Source organism: Bos mutus, chromosome 19 (assembly GCF_027580195.1).
Source record: "Bos mutus isolate GX-2022 chromosome 19, NWIPB_WYAK_1.1, whole genome shotgun sequence".
Lineage (NCBI taxonomy): Eukaryota > Metazoa > Chordata > Mammalia > Artiodactyla > Bovidae > Bos > Bos mutus.
The window spans coordinates 47,954,064-47,969,202 of NC_091635.1; the positions used below are offsets into that span (position 1 = coordinate 47,954,064).

A 15,139-nucleotide genomic window follows, 5' to 3' on the forward strand; every position below is an offset into this window, starting at 1 on the left:
TCTCAATATGGCTTTAAAAAAAATTTAGTTGTGGAAAATTTTTTCTGCTGGTCATCAGGTCGTTCTCTGAGATGGTAGCTCTACTTGACTGTAATTTTCCTCTCTATGAGAAGAGAGCCTACTGTGCCATCTTGTCCTGTCCCCTCACGTTAGCCTTTTGGACTCTACAGTGGCCCACCACTCTTTTTCTTTCTTTCATGATTGATTTTGGAAGGGTCTAAGCCAGTTGTCTTTTTTTTTTTTGGCTGCACTGGGTCTTCTTTGTGGTATGCAGGGGCATCTCCCTAGTTGCTCGAGTCACATGGGACCTTAGTTCCCCAACCAGGGGTCTAACCCGTGTCCCCACATTGGAAGGTGGATTCTTAACCACTGGAACACCTGGGAAGTCCTACCAGTTGTTACAGTATGTCTCACCCTCAATTTGTGGGATATTTTCCTTATGATATTGTTTAACTTATACATGTGTTTCCTGTAAACTGGAAGTTCTGTCTAGAGGTTTAATTAGATTCAGGTTAAACAAGAAAGTCATAATTCTTAATTGCCTGCACGGATAATTATGATCTCTGTGGTCACCGTTCCCATGGTGATAGGTTCTTACTGTTCCCTTTGACAGACGTTAATGTTCGTGTGTCAAGTCTCACACTGTTGGGAGCAATAGTGTCCACTCACGCACCTTTACCTGAAGTCCAGCTACTTCTACAACAGCCCTGTTCTTCCGGACTCAGCGGCAGCAGCTCAGCCACTCCTCACCTCAGTCCTCCTGAATGGTGGAAGAAGGCCCCTTCAGGACCCTTTGTAGAAGAAGGAGCTGTTAGCTCACCAAAGTTGTCTTCAGAGCCCTGCTGGCTCATTCGACTTTGCATTTCCATTGTTGTTCTACCCAGGGAGGATTCCTGTTCAGGTAGCGATGCTGGTTCTGCAGGAGGAAGCATCTATGAGCCATTCCCCATGCGGTTGGAGGCCTTGCAGGTAGGAGGTTTCATTTCCTCTTCTCTGAAATGGAAGTAATCATTCTTTTTCACGGGGCTTACCTGGTGGCTCAGCAGTAAAGAATCTGCCTGCAGTGCAGGAGTCACAGGAGACACAGGTTTGATCCCTGGGTTGGGAAGAGTCCCTGGAGGAGGGCATGGCAACCCACTCTAGTATTCTCATCTGGAGAATCCCTTGGACAGAGGAGCCGGTCACAAAGAGTCAGACACAACTGAAGTGACCTAGCACGCGCGCGCACACACACACACACACACACACACACACACACATTCTTTCTTCACAGCGTGATTACTTCATGAGGAGTAAGTCTGAAAATAATGTAAAACCAAGCCATGTGTCATTGGTATTAGTGGGAATTGTGCGTGAATTCACGTTTTAGGTGTGAATGCTTTGTTGTTTTGTTGTGGGGGGTAGGTGGAGGGGCTTGGTTGTAAAATGTCAGATTCATCCATTGCCAGCCATTTTAGTCATCTCAGGTATTATATGGCCAATCGGTGTTATAGATTATATAATAATTCTGAAAGAAATTATAGAGTTTATCTTTGATATCTACATTTGAAAATTAAAATAAATGTTTAGTTCTCTTTGGTCTTATATCTGCTTCAGTTCAGTTCAGTCACTCAGTCGTGTCCGACTCTTTGCGACCCCATGAATTGCAGCACACCAGGTCTCCCTGTCCATCACCAACTCCTGGAGTTCACTCAAACTCACGTCCATCGAGTCTGTGATGTCATCCAGCCATCTCATCCTCTGTCGTCCCTTCTCCTCCTGCCCCCAATCCCTCCCAACATCAGAGTCTTTTCCAATGAGTCAACTCTTCGCATGAGGTGGCCCAAGTACTGGAGTTTCAGCTTTAGCATCATTCCTTCCAAAGAAATCCCAGAGCTGATCTCCTTCAGAATGGACTGGTTGGATCTCCTTGCAGTCCAAGGGACTCTCAAGAGTCTTCTCCAACACCACAGTTCAAAAGCATCAATTCTTTGGCGCTCAGCCTTCTTCACAGTCCAACTCTCACATCCATACATGACCACAGGAAAAACCATAGCCTTGACTAGACGGACCTTTGTTGGCAAACCTGTGTCTTAGGTCATACCTGAATACAGAAAAAACAAATACTTTAATCTAGGGTGGTTCTCTTCCTTTGAAGGAATAAATGTTTTGTTGTATCTGCTTACTTTAATCTAGGGTGGTTCTCTTCCTTTGAAGGAATAAATGTTTTGTTGTATCTGCTTAGAGACAACAAAATATTTTGTTATATCTGCTTTATTAGTAGACACCCTTAAGTGTTTGTTTAATCTTATTAATTAGGCACTTATTTTGCCTAATCCTCTGTTTGTATGTATCAGGTAGAGCAGCTGCATCTCCTGTTCTTGGTAGAGCAGCTAAGTGTAGAAGGTGAACTCTGAGGCCCGGGAGTGTGGTTCCCCCAGGTCACCAGAGCCCAGTGCTCCAGGAGTGTCCCTGTGTGCGTGGCGCCTGCCCTTCTGTTGCTCCTGGGCCGTGCTTTCTGCAGGTGTGGTAGTGTATGGGGTTGGCTCCCAGTGCAGCTGGCTGTAACTGGGAACTGAATATTAAAGTGTTGGTTTTTTCTGTATTCAGGTATGACCTAAGACACAGGTTTGGTCTTGGTGTCTGCTGCTAATTATCTGATTGATATTATACATGTCCTTTAACCTCTTAGGGTTTCCCTTGGTGGTTCAGTTGGTAAAGAATCTGCCTGCAGTGCAGGAGACCTGGGTTCAATCTCTGGGTCAGGAAGATCCCCTGGAGAAGGGAATGGCAGCCACTCCAGTATTCTTGCCTGAAGAATTCCATGGACAGAGGAGTCTGGTGGGCTACAGTCCATGGGGTCACAAAGAGTTGGACACAACTGAGCGACTAATGCACAACACTTTAACCTCTTAAACTTTTTCAGTCATAGTTTCTTCAGCTAGACTATTTAGTTAATACCACCTTTGAAAAATTGTTCCCGGCTTAAGTGAGACAATAATGATAATCTTAAACACATTTTGTAGATTATAAAGCACCATAAAATTATATGATAGCACTTAGTTGATTTTTAGTCATAAAATAAAGATTATGGTTGTTTTTCATGTTATTCAACATCAGGTTTAAGCCCCTTGTTGAGTGTGAGTGATTTCTGAAATACTGGAACACTTTTGGATCTTGTAGTCCTGCATTCCGTTCTCAGGGTTAATCCCGTTTTCCTTGCAGGTGTTGGCTCATCTGGCAAGGGGCTACTTTTCGATGACACAGGTCTACTTGATGGAGCTTGGAGAGGTGATTTGCAAGTGCCTGGGGGAGGCAGATCCATCTATCCAGCTTCATGGAGCAAAGGTAATTTTCATTAAAAGCCACGTGCTTTTCTCTTTTCCTCCTTTTAGGTTCTATCCTCTGCCACATGTCCATGAGTTCTGAGTTTCTTTAGGACGTTTCAGGGAGGGAAGTGATACGTTCTTCTATTTTCAGCTCTACATATAAACCAAAAAAATTGATTTGGTAATAAATTAATGAAATATACTTGGTGATTTTGCTCCTGTTGAGAATGCCTCTGAGATGGGAGTTGCTGAGGAAAGAAAGAAAAGCAATTGGAAATTATTTTTCCCCTTGATTTGAAGTAGTCTGTAAATTGAAGTTGCTTTTTACCTCCATGGTTCTAATATTCATCTCTGAGAATCTGTTTCTTTTATCTTGGCAGCTTCTGGAAGAACTGGGTACCAGCTTAATACACCAGTATAAACCAGATTCTTCCGTAGCACCTGATCAGAGAGTTCCAGTCCCCTTGGTAAGTAAATGTGTATTCATGGTTTTCTCTTTTCTTAGTGCTTCATTCAGTTTTATTTTGAGGTTCAGTGATGGTTTCTTTCGGTATCAGAAAGTATCAGAGAGTTTGGTTTCTTTCAGTACCGGAAATTATGGTTTATAATTTAGGATGAGTAGGTTTTATTTGCATTTCGTTTGCAGTTCAATGTGTTTAATGTGTAACATAGAGCCAGCAATGGAAGAACCAGTTTTGTTGCACAAAACCTAATTCTGTTACTCATTATGCCCAAGAGACACTAGGATGCTGGGAAGAGCCCAGGATTTGGAATACCAGGTCATGAGATTAAACCACTTAATGAATATTATGAACATAATTTCCATGTTATAAAGCGGAATAAAAATCCTTGACTCATTGGACTTTTGGAAGATTGAATGAGGTGTGAAAACTGCCAGATAGATGTTCAATGAATCTTAATTTCCTTAACCCCTTCACTGCCAGCCCCTTTCCCCATTATTTCCATTAGATTTTGTGACTTAGATTCTTTGTGTTCCCTCCACACTGTGCCAGTTATTCTCTGGAGGAGGAACACGTGAGCCCACCAGAGAAACCTTCTACATAGTGCCAAAAGCAGAGTCAGCTCTACACGAGTGAGGTTTTCTCCCTCTGCCCTCCTCGGCCTGCCCGTTCCTTTTCTCTTCACTGTTTCCGCATCCTTGCAGGGAATTAAGAATGTCTAGCCCTAGTCCTTCCCTAGACAGTCACTAAAACTGAAGTGTCACCATTTGCAGGGAGTTGTGTTGGGCTTCGCCATCAGACAGACCTGGGTTTAATCCAGACTCGTTCTCTTGCTCCATGTGACTTTGGGCAAGACTCTTAACCGCTCACACTTCGGTATTATTTCATATGCCAAAAAGGGATAGACTTTCTGTATTACTGATGTACTGTTGACTGATATTATCCTAAACACTTAGTAGCTTAAAGCCATATCCTACATTTATTCTCTCACATAGTTTCTGTGGGCCAGGGATTGGGGGCAGCTTACCTGATGGTTCTGGCTGAGGTCTCATGAGGTTACAGCCAGCTGCTGGCAGGGGCTGCAGTCATCCGAATTTGACGAAGATGGGTGGCACCTCTCCTGCGGTGTCTCACTCAGCCACATACCTTGCAGGTTAGCGCTGCCTGGTGGCAGATCTCACTCGCTCCCTCCCCTTGAGGACCTCCCTAGGGACCTGCTGGAGTCTTCTCTGTACAAGGCAGCCGGCCACCCTTGTTCAGTTGCTAAGTCGTGTCTCACTTTTTGTGACCCTAAGGACTGTAGCCCGCCAGGCTCCTCTGTCTGTGGGATTTCCCAGGCAAGAATACTGGAGTGGGTTGCCATTTCCTACTCCAGGGTATCTTCCTGACCCAGGGGTTGAACCCACGTTTCCTGCATCTCCTACAGTGGGTTCTTCACCACCGAGCCACAGGGAATGCCCTGGCCACCATTATAGCAGTTTAATTAAGAGAGAGCAAGATAGAGCTATAGGATTTTTACGATCTAGCTTTGGAAGTTCCTCACTGATCAGCCCAAGTCAGTGTGGAAGGGGATGGCCTCCTAAACATCAGGAGGTGAGGATCCTTGGGGGCCAGCTGGAAGGCTGGCAGCCACAGCTGTCTGTCATCTTCTGGTTTGGGGCAAGAGGGCCCAGATTGGGGGTCTGGGTGACAGGATTGTGGAGGTGAAAGAACTGGCACATGGGTACATGGCAAAATTTAGGACTAGGTCCATGGGGAGGAAATGGAGACACCAAAACCCCAGACAGATTTGCATCTGGGGCGTGATTCTTCAGGGCTTTTAAAGGCATAAGAAGGAAACTGTTAAAGGCACTTGCAGATGCCTCCCTTGAGGGGCACTGAAGTGAGAACATCTTCCAAGTGCTCAAAACAGAGCTTTTTGTTCAGTTGAAGAATCTCCACTGTGCACCGGGCGCTGTGCTGGAGACTTCACACACAGTCTCACATTTTATTATCACACAAGCTCAGCCAAGTAGACGCCTTTGCCCTGCGTGTACTGAAGAGGAACCAAAACTTAGGTTCAGCGACCACCCAAGGCTGCAGAGACGGGAAGCAGCGGCTGGAGGCCTCAGCCCCCAGCTCTGCCTCTGGATCCAGCACACGGCCTCTGGGCCACCCTGGAGCTCCGACCCTGTGCCCACCGAGGGCAGCTAGAACGAGCGCCTGGCTGCGGGTCGGTTGATCTGATTCTAGTCCAGCCCTGCTGCCCACGAGCAGGTTACCTCTTTGTGCCTCAGTTTCCCGTGTGAAAATGGAGGTAATGATATAGTCTTCATTTAGTGGGGCTGAAATTAAAGAGTTCATGGGGGCACTTCCTGGTGGTCCAGTGGCTAAGACTCCATGCTCCCAGTGCAGGGGGCCTGGGTTTGATGCCTGGTCAGAGCACTAGATCCCACATGCCGCAGCTAAGAGTTCACATGCCACGAGCGAGAGAAGATCCCAGGTGCCTCAGCTAAGACTCAGTACAGCCCAAATAAATAAATAAATGTTTTTTAAACATGCAGTGCATTGATACGTGGAAAGCACGCAGCGCAGCACCCGGCGTTGGGAAGCTCTGTAGAGTATAAGCTGTTGCTGTCCTCTTCTTGTCCCCATTACTACCGTCACTGTTGCTGCCTCACTGTACCAGACCGTGGAAGCGTTTAATTAGTTGCTTTCTGAAGTTCCTTTCGTTGCTGTTAGGAAGTACTAGTGAAAGTGTTTGCAGCGAGCGACTGCTTTAAGGAAAACGCGCCGTCACTGGTCCCTGGCCGTAGTGTGAGCAGCGTGCTGGCTCCACTGTCATCTCCCGGGCCGCACTTACAGCTCTACCTGTTCCAGGTGGTGACGTTCTGGACCGCGATGCTCAACGGTCCTTTACCCAGAGCCCTGCAGAACGCAGAGCATCCGACGCTGCAGGCCAGCGCCTGTGACGCCCTGTCTTCCATCTTGCCGGAAGCCTTCGGCAGTCTGCCGGTAACCTTCAGGGTGTTTTCTCATCTTTAATTTGTGATGCTAAGCATGAGAGCTTGAGTTTGATTTTGACTCTTTTGAACCAGTATTCATCATCTCTGAGGAAAAGGTGCATGTTCTACCTGAGTATAGGGTGAGGGCAAAGGAGAACAGCACTGAAATCTTAATGTCTCAGGGGAGCTTTTCCTCCCTGTGCTTAGAAGGCAGGATTGGGGGTGGGGGGAGGGAGAGTAGCAGAGGCTTTGAACTCATATTTTAGGATTTCAAATCTATAAGTTAGAAAATCCTAGCTCTTTGGATTTGAATCCTAGTTGGTTTAAATCCTAGTAGCTCTTCTGCCTTCTAGCTCTTTAGTTATCTTAACTTTTATAAAATTTAGTTTTATCACCTATAAGATGGAAATGATATGTGTGATAATGTGAAGCATGTGAAAATGCTTACTTTGGTGCCCAATACATGTTGTGTTTAGACTGCTGCTTCCTTTAGCCCTTAATGGCATTTGCATCCCTTCTTATTTATATAAATTAGTTTTTATAAGGAAGGCAGCATGATTAAAGTAGGAGAACAAAATGACCTGATTCCCACGGTGGCAGAGGTTACATGTAGTCACGAGGCTGTGTGATGCCTGTCTCCAGTGGGTCCTCTGATGTTAACTGGATCTGAGTTGAACCTTTGTTCTCTGCCAAGTTAGCCTCAAAGACTCAGTTGTGTTCACCTCCCTGACTGTGGATTCAACACAGACATGTCACAGTCACTTGTCGAAGGCAGTGGCTCACAACTATTTCACTCACGCTTTTGCGTGGCCTCCCTTTCTTATTGCAGAGTGACAGGCAGATCCTGTGCATCACGATGCTGCTGGGGCTGAACGACAGCAAGAACCGTTTAGTGAAAGCTGCCACCTCGAGAGCCCTCGGGGTCTATGTGCTTTTTCCTTGTCTCAGACAGGTCAGTGAGCCCACATAACTCCACCGTGCCACTTTATAGTCATTTTATTACTCTTTGTGATGATATAGAGCTCCTGAAGTGGACAGTAAAGGCGATTAAATTGGTTTGGAATCTGGTTTCCTTAATTGCTACTAAAATATGCTAATGTCTATAAGAGTTGACTCATTGGAAAAGACTCTGATGCTGGAAGGGATTGGGGGCAGGAGGAGAAGGGGACGACAGAGGATGAGATGGCTGGATGGCATCACTGACTCGATGGACGTGAGTCTGAGTGAACTCCGGGAGTTGGTGATGGACCGGGAGGCTTGGCGTGCTGCGATTCATGGGGTCGCAAAGAGTCGGACATGACTGAGCAACTGAACTGAACTGAACTGATAGTTCATTTAACTATTTTGCACTCTGACCAGGACCCTAGGCCAGTGAATGTTTAAAGTAATATACAGTGAAAAAAAGAAGTGAAATGGGACATTACCATACAATAGTAATAATTTAGAAAATTAATAAAATTTTAATACAAAGAAACAAATTTCTCCTTCACTTTTATTTGTGACCTTTACCTCACTGAGAAGTGTGTAAGTGAACAGGATGTGCTTACAAGTGTGTTGCATTGTTCACATCTTTTCCCAAGGTGATCATTAAGCCAAGCGCAGGATTCAGAGATAATTGTCACAGGCCAGGTTATAAGATGTTTGCAAGAGCAAAATCTGTAGTCTCCTTGAGTGTGTATCGCATGTATCAGAATCATGGGAGACCTTCCCGTAGAATTTTAATGAGTGTCTAAATTTCATATAAGAAAACAGTAAATTGATTAAATGAATTTTGATTTAAAAATACAAGTTTGTGGTAAAGGCTTATATAGCTTTATCTGAAAACAAATTTGAGAACTTTGAAGGCAGCAGTGTGAACTCTTAAGGTGACTACAGTGTTCTGTTTTGTTTACCTCACAGGATGTCATATTTGTTGCAGACACAGCCAATGCAATATTGATGTCACTTCAGGACAAGTCTCCTAATGTCCGGGCCAAAGCAGCCTGGTCCCTCGGCAACCTGACCGACACTCTGATTGTCAACATGTAGGTGACTCAGCTCATTGTCTCTGGTTGACTGCCAAGGCCAAGGTCCCAAGAGGACATCTTTGATCCTACTAGAAAGGAATTAGCAGTAATTCCCGTATATTATGTAGTCAGTCTTGCTGCTTTGTTTTGTTTTATATTCTGTATTTATATTTGTTTTATATACTATTAGTAACCTGTTTTTAATATATATATATAAAATACTGTATGCTGATACAAGTAATATATCCACATTATAGAAAATATGAAAACTATAAAAGTAGAAAATCAAAACCTTGGTAATAGTTGCCCTGTTTTTAAATACTGTATTTGTATATTTTTAAGTAATGTATTCACAGCTTTATCCCCTAATTTCCCTCTCCAGAGGCCACTGCTCTTACACATACACAAGTATCTTGCTTTTTGTTCTTTCACTCTAGACATGTAACATGTATAAGCATTCTGCTGACTTCTGTAGACTTTTTATAAGTTGTTATTTGTTATTACACAGTCTTCACTATGTGCTCATTATTTTGCCATTCCCCTGTAACTGAACGTTCGTGTTAGTGTAGGCTTTTATATGCATTGAACATTTTTGTGCGTGAAATCTCCATTGTGAGATACCCTTTTTGGTTATATCCCTAGATGTAGACCTACTAAATCAAAAGGTGTAAACCCTAAATAAGTTCTCAGTATAATCTGAACAGATATGTGGAGCTGTTTCTGTAATTACACTGAGTGAGTATATTTGTACATGTGTATGTGTAGGTGGGTTTTACAGTTAACATGTTTTGCTTGCTTTGGGTGGGACAGGGAAACACCAGACCCAAGTTTCCAGGAAGAGTTCTCAGGCCTCCTGCTCTTGAAGATGCTGCAGTCAGCTATAGATGCTTCCAAGGATAAAGACAAGGTAGGCTGACAGCACAACCTCATATTTCTCAGTGAGACACTTAGTGTATTACAGTTCTATCTCACCAAATTTATCCCTGTTCAAAGGAGATGGAGAGTGTGCTCAGGGTGTATAGTGTACACTCCATACTTGACAGTTTCCTTCCTATCTCATGAAAAATATCAGTGCCGTTTGTAAGACTATTCCATGCTTGCTTTTTCCAAAAATCTCTTAGTAGAATTGACAAGTCAGAAAGATGAGCAGCTTGGCTTTGAATATTCCCTGTTACACTATTAAGTTTTAAAAGTGTAGACGTGCACTTTAGGGTCAGCAGACATCAGCCCAGTTCAAATCCTGGCTTGCCCTTTAGTAGCTGAGTGACCTTTGGTGCATTATTTAACTTCTTTGAAGGTGAATTTCCTCATCTGTGACCTGAAAATCATTCCATATACCTCATTGGACTCCAAGATGCCTTTTATTACAGCACATGATGCCTTTATTACAGCACCTAGCATAGCACCAGGCCCAAACCAAGTGCTTGACTTAGTCAGTGGTTCTGAAGACTTGGGAAGCCCTACCATAGGTTAATTCCATCAGAATTGGTTTTTGTTTTCTTAAAAAAAGCTCCCCAGATGATTCTAGTATGCTGCAAAGTTTGAGACTTTAGGCAGAAAAGTATTGGACTGGAATTATGAAACCTGGGTTTTCCAAGCCTTGCTGCAAATCAACCGTGTCCCTTAGCCCCTGGGCCTTACACACCATCTCTGTAAAACAAGGAAGATAGACCTCTCTGAAGTCCCATCTGACATTAAAAAAATCAGGGCAAGGAACTGTAGAACCTCACCTCTCTGATGACTCAGAATGTTGACCCCACGAGACCTTGCAGAGTTCTAAGAACTTACACCTTTACAAGCTACATTTTTCATTATCTCATTGCTTTAAGATGTTTTGGGCCTCCTGTTTGGTGTTTCGATTTCTTTTTTTAAACTAAAATTATACTTTCTGACACATATCTTTGGCAAAACAGATTTCTGATGCTTTTACATCTTACTCCAGGTAAAAAGCAATGCAGTCCGAGCCCTTGGAAATTTGCTCCATTTTCTGCAACCTTCTCATATAGAAAAACCCAGATTTGCTGAAATCATTGAGGAGGCTATCCAGGCCCTGATTTCTACTGTTCTGATTGAGGCTGCCATGAAAGTCCGATGGAATGCCTGTTATGCGATGGGAAATGTATTTAAAAATCCTGCTCTTCCCCTCGGTAAGAACGTCTCCTTCTCTCTGATGGAAGGCTTCTTTGGGCAATATACACCCGTCTCCATTATTAATAAAACCACACTGTTACTCATGGTATTTTACTGAACACCCCAGTTTAAGGGAAAAGTGAGGTAAATCATGGTCTATATATTTAAAGGGGTATTGTGTTGCCACTTAAAATTACATTTACAGAAAGTTTTTGATAATCTGGGAAGATAGTTCTGATGTTAAGCAAATGAAAATGAGATATGGAAATTGTTTCTACAGTATGATCTCAATAAATGGGTAGAAAAAAGACTGAAAGGAAATTAACCTAAATATTGACAGTGATTGTCTCTCAATGGGATGATAAGTAGGATTCTTTTCTGCTTTTTCAAAATTTCCTGCAGTGAGCATACATTGTTTTAGCAAACAGGAAAAAAAGTTAAAGGGGAAACAGACATGGGAGAAAGAGGGTTTAACTGGAAATCCCACAGGAGATGTTGGCCCCGGGGTGGAATGCTGCAGGCAGGGAGGGATCTGCCTCTGAGGATGACAGGCCCCGCACCTCGGTACATCATCAGCGGCTGATAGCTGCTCTGGGGTCTGGATCACAGCCTCCAGATCCCACTTGCTGGAATTGCCAGCATTTCTGAAACACAAGGGTGTCTTCCTGGAGAGGTGACGTTCTTCTGGACCAGCAGAACCTACGTCACCTTAGGGAGGTCTGTTCTGCTCCTTGTACTGCCAGAAGTGTCCAGGCAGACCAGTCAGCCGGGAGCCTCGGGGCTTCATCCACTGAGGAAGCAGCCTGAAGTGGCCTTCGGCACTGGCACTCTTTGGACTGGGTGTCTCCCTCCTGTCTTCAGAGGCAGCAGAGGAGTCGGGAAGGGCTGGGAGCGTTAAGGAAGCTGCAGTTTACTCTGCTGCCCATCTTGAGGAATAAGAACTTCCAAAACAGAGTGTGTAGTGGTAGCTCTGACGAAAATAAAGCTGGCTGACGTTCTGGGGCCAACAGGAAGGGAGCAAAGACAGAAATCTGAGCATCATCTTCTCAGTATTAGGAAATTGAGCCTCCAGTTAATCTGAGTACTCTGTCCCCCAGTCACTGCCTAAACAGTATTTTCCTTTCCTTTGCAATAAAATGCAGGACCCGCTTTTTAAGTGAGAATTAAGTGAAAACATGGAAGGACTAACTTGAGCACTAGTGTATGTGCTTCCCTTAGCTCCCCTCTCTCTCCCCCCACTTACTTTTAAACCTTCATTTGCTCTAATGACTATGGATTCTTTCTAGAAACAGCCCCGTGGACCTCCCAGGCCTACGACGCCCTGACATCAGTTGTGACATCATGCAAGAACTTCAAAGTGCGCATCAGATCAGCCGCCGCCCTGGCCGTCCCCCGCAGGAGGGAGCACTATGGGTCGGTCGAGCAGTACGCTCAGATCTGGGATGCCCTGGTCACCGCTTTGCAGAAGAGCGAAGACACCACAGACTTTTTGGAGTTCAAGTACTGTGCCAGCCTGCGGACCCAAATCTGCCAGGCGCTGATTCACCTCCTGAGCTTGGCCAGCCCCTCAGACCTGTCCTGCATCAGGAAAACCCTCGAACTGCACAGGGACATGGTCCAGTCCTATATCCTACAGTTTTTAAAATCAGGAACAGAGAGAGATGACACCGGAGCACCCCACCACCCGCAGGAAAGAGACCAGATGGTCAGAACGGCCCTGGGGCACATAAACAGTGTCCAGGCACTGGCTGGCGACCCAGCCAAAAGGGCCATCGTGGCCTTTTTGGAAGATACCCTGAGCATTTATTCTGACTCATCTGGATCTCAAGTAGCACCCTTAGGATTAACCCATCGGTGAATAGTCCACCATACTTTCCAGGTGTCAGGTGGAAACAGGAAGACCTGAGCTTGAGCATCAGATGTGTGGGGTTTCATCTTAGGGGCAGAAACAGTCCTTTCACTGTTAATTTAGAACGGGTGAGCAGCTAATGAAATTTTTCTCAGAGGGCTCATCCACGTTGCAGAGTGGTTCCACTGCCGTGGTTGTGGCTGTGGCTGTGGCTGTGGCTGCGGCTGCGGGAACCTCTGACTTGTGCATCTGGGAGCCAAGGAGTTGGGTTGTCCTGTGGACTGAGTAGGCTTGGGTTCTAAAGAGTGGTCTCAGAAGCGTATTAAACAAAGGAAAAAGCAAAAGGATTTAGGAGTTAGAATGTTGTATCTTGTGCCTCTGGGAATTGTTTTTCTTTTGTAATAAACTCATGTAAAGCAGTGTGCCCGTAGTCTACCATTTTTGTCAAGTTGCATTTATAGAAAGCTGCAAGCAGAGCTACTCTTCAGCCAGTTCATGCTGGTTCAGCTATATCGGTTGCTAAAATACTGAATCAGTTCCTTTCGGGTTGATAAATAGCTATTGCACTGAGCTCCCCGAGTGGCACCCCTGGAAGCCCCCTCCATGCCTTCCCACAGCCCTGTAAAGATGAACTAGCGTTCAGGGCCCTCTGGCCAAGGCCCATGTCCATTTCAGCCTGGCCATAACATCAGCACCTATTTGAATGTCCTAACGCCCCTTAGGAGAATGTGGTCCCCTATGCTGAATTTTTGGTGATTTTGCCACCTTTGGATTTGTGCCTTAAAAAGGATTATTTGTTTAATTTACATGATTACAAGGAGAAGTTTTTAGATTATATTTTGATAATGCCCAAGCAGTTATAAAAGTCGTTTCTCATTGAAACATTATTTATGTTTAAATTTTGCATATGTCTCTTGACCACCAACTTTATTGTAAGTGATTTCAGTCAGGAATTTAGGGATATATGATAAAAGATCCCACACTTCCACTTGATGTGGATAATTAAGAATCAGGGTACATAGAGTGAGTTTTGGCAGTAGATTACGACTCAGACGGTAGAGTCCGCCTGCAATCCTGGAGACCAGGTTTGATCCCTGGGTTGGGAAGATCCCCTGGAGGAAGGAATGGCTACCCACACCGGTGTTACTGCCTGGAGAATCCCAATGATGGGAGAGCCTGGTGGGCCAGAGTCCCTGGGGCCGCAGAGAGTCAGACATTACCGAGGGACTAACGATATTTGCCAGTATATCATTTAACTGCAGTTACTTCGCTTAAAATACGTATTTTAGAGCATCCATGTGTCCTTTTCTTCTCCTTTACCCTTAAGTTACCCTCTCCCATCTATGTTGCTTTGTTCAGAAAATACGTTTAGGCAGAGACTAGGGAGCAGAGTATTCAAATAGCTGAAGTCTCACTTCTTTTTGTTGGTAGAATACCAGTTTCCACACCATGAGACTACCAGCACAGTAAAAACCACCACATGAAACATTGTCTAGACTTGATTTTCTTTGGAGGATTCTGGGCAAGAATTGTTATAGAGCCCATGGAACTGAGTTGAACCTGTACCAACCCTGTCTTGAATCTTAGAACTTCCTTTTCTTGAAGGAGTATATTCTTAAGTAGCAGCTTGTTTACTTGCTATTTTCATAAAAGTAAAAATATGCCATATATAACTCGTGCCTGGTTCTTTGAGCTTTCACTGGTGGGTTTCTTGATAAAAGATCTCTGAAATGATTTTGAACGGTTTCCCTTGCTGATTCACTCTTAGCATTTGCTTACTTTGAATAAAATTTTTTTCTTTCTAAACCTTTCACTGCCTTTGAGGTTTCCAGGTTTCTGAAAACAGATATTAACGTTCATGTGCAGGAAGAAACCAAGGCTAATAAGCACTCCCAGAAATTCATAAGTGTGGACTGAGGGCTTCTGTCCGGGTCGGATGCTACTTCTCTTCGCCCTGTGACTTTGTGGCTGTACACCCAGGCTGAAGGCTCTGGAAAGCTGCCGTCATGGAAGGAAGCCACCCAGAGAATAAAGGGCCAGGATTTATGTGCTGCAGAAACAGTAGGAAGTCTGGCTCTGATTCAGAATGCCACATTCTGAACTTTCTTTTGATACATGATACCGATGTTTCTCCTGATATTTAAAAGAAGAAATTTGGAGGAGGAGTCAGCTTGGCACAGAAGTCTAGAGCAAACTCATTGAATCAAGAGCATTAGGAAACATCACTTACCTTCCAACCTTTGCTGTGAAACTCACTGATAATAAACCCACTTCTAGAGCCCAAGGAAGATGCACTGTAACCTCTTGCAGATTTAGTTAATGGTAGAGTCAGTGCCCTAAGGTGATGAGAGGTCAGACAGAAACCTCGTCGAGGAAACCAGGCAACAGCTCCCCTGATTCT

General features: G+C 44.5%; 1 protein-coding gene across 1 annotated transcript in view; it reads left to right on the forward strand.

The window, feature by feature from the left end:
* The window catches only part of HEATR6 (HEAT repeat containing 6), a 32,667-nt gene extending 19,505 nt beyond the window's left edge, over positions 1 to 13,162 (forward strand). The window contains exons 12-20 of the mRNA XM_005888172.3: positions 614 to 969; positions 3,205 to 3,327; positions 3,689 to 3,775; positions 6,629 to 6,763; positions 7,583 to 7,705; positions 8,653 to 8,777; positions 9,570 to 9,666; positions 10,702 to 10,906; positions 12,176 to 13,162. Coding sequence (XP_005888234.2) covers positions 614 to 969; positions 3,205 to 3,327; positions 3,689 to 3,775; positions 6,629 to 6,763; positions 7,583 to 7,705; positions 8,653 to 8,777; positions 9,570 to 9,666; positions 10,702 to 10,906; positions 12,176 to 12,747 — 1,823 coding nt within the window. The 3' untranslated portion in view covers positions 12,748 to 13,162. The remainder of the gene's footprint in view (positions 1 to 613; positions 970 to 3,204; positions 3,328 to 3,688; positions 3,776 to 6,628; positions 6,764 to 7,582; positions 7,706 to 8,652; positions 8,778 to 9,569; positions 9,667 to 10,701; positions 10,907 to 12,175) is intronic.
* Positions 13,163 to 15,139: the final 1,977 nt, after the last annotated feature.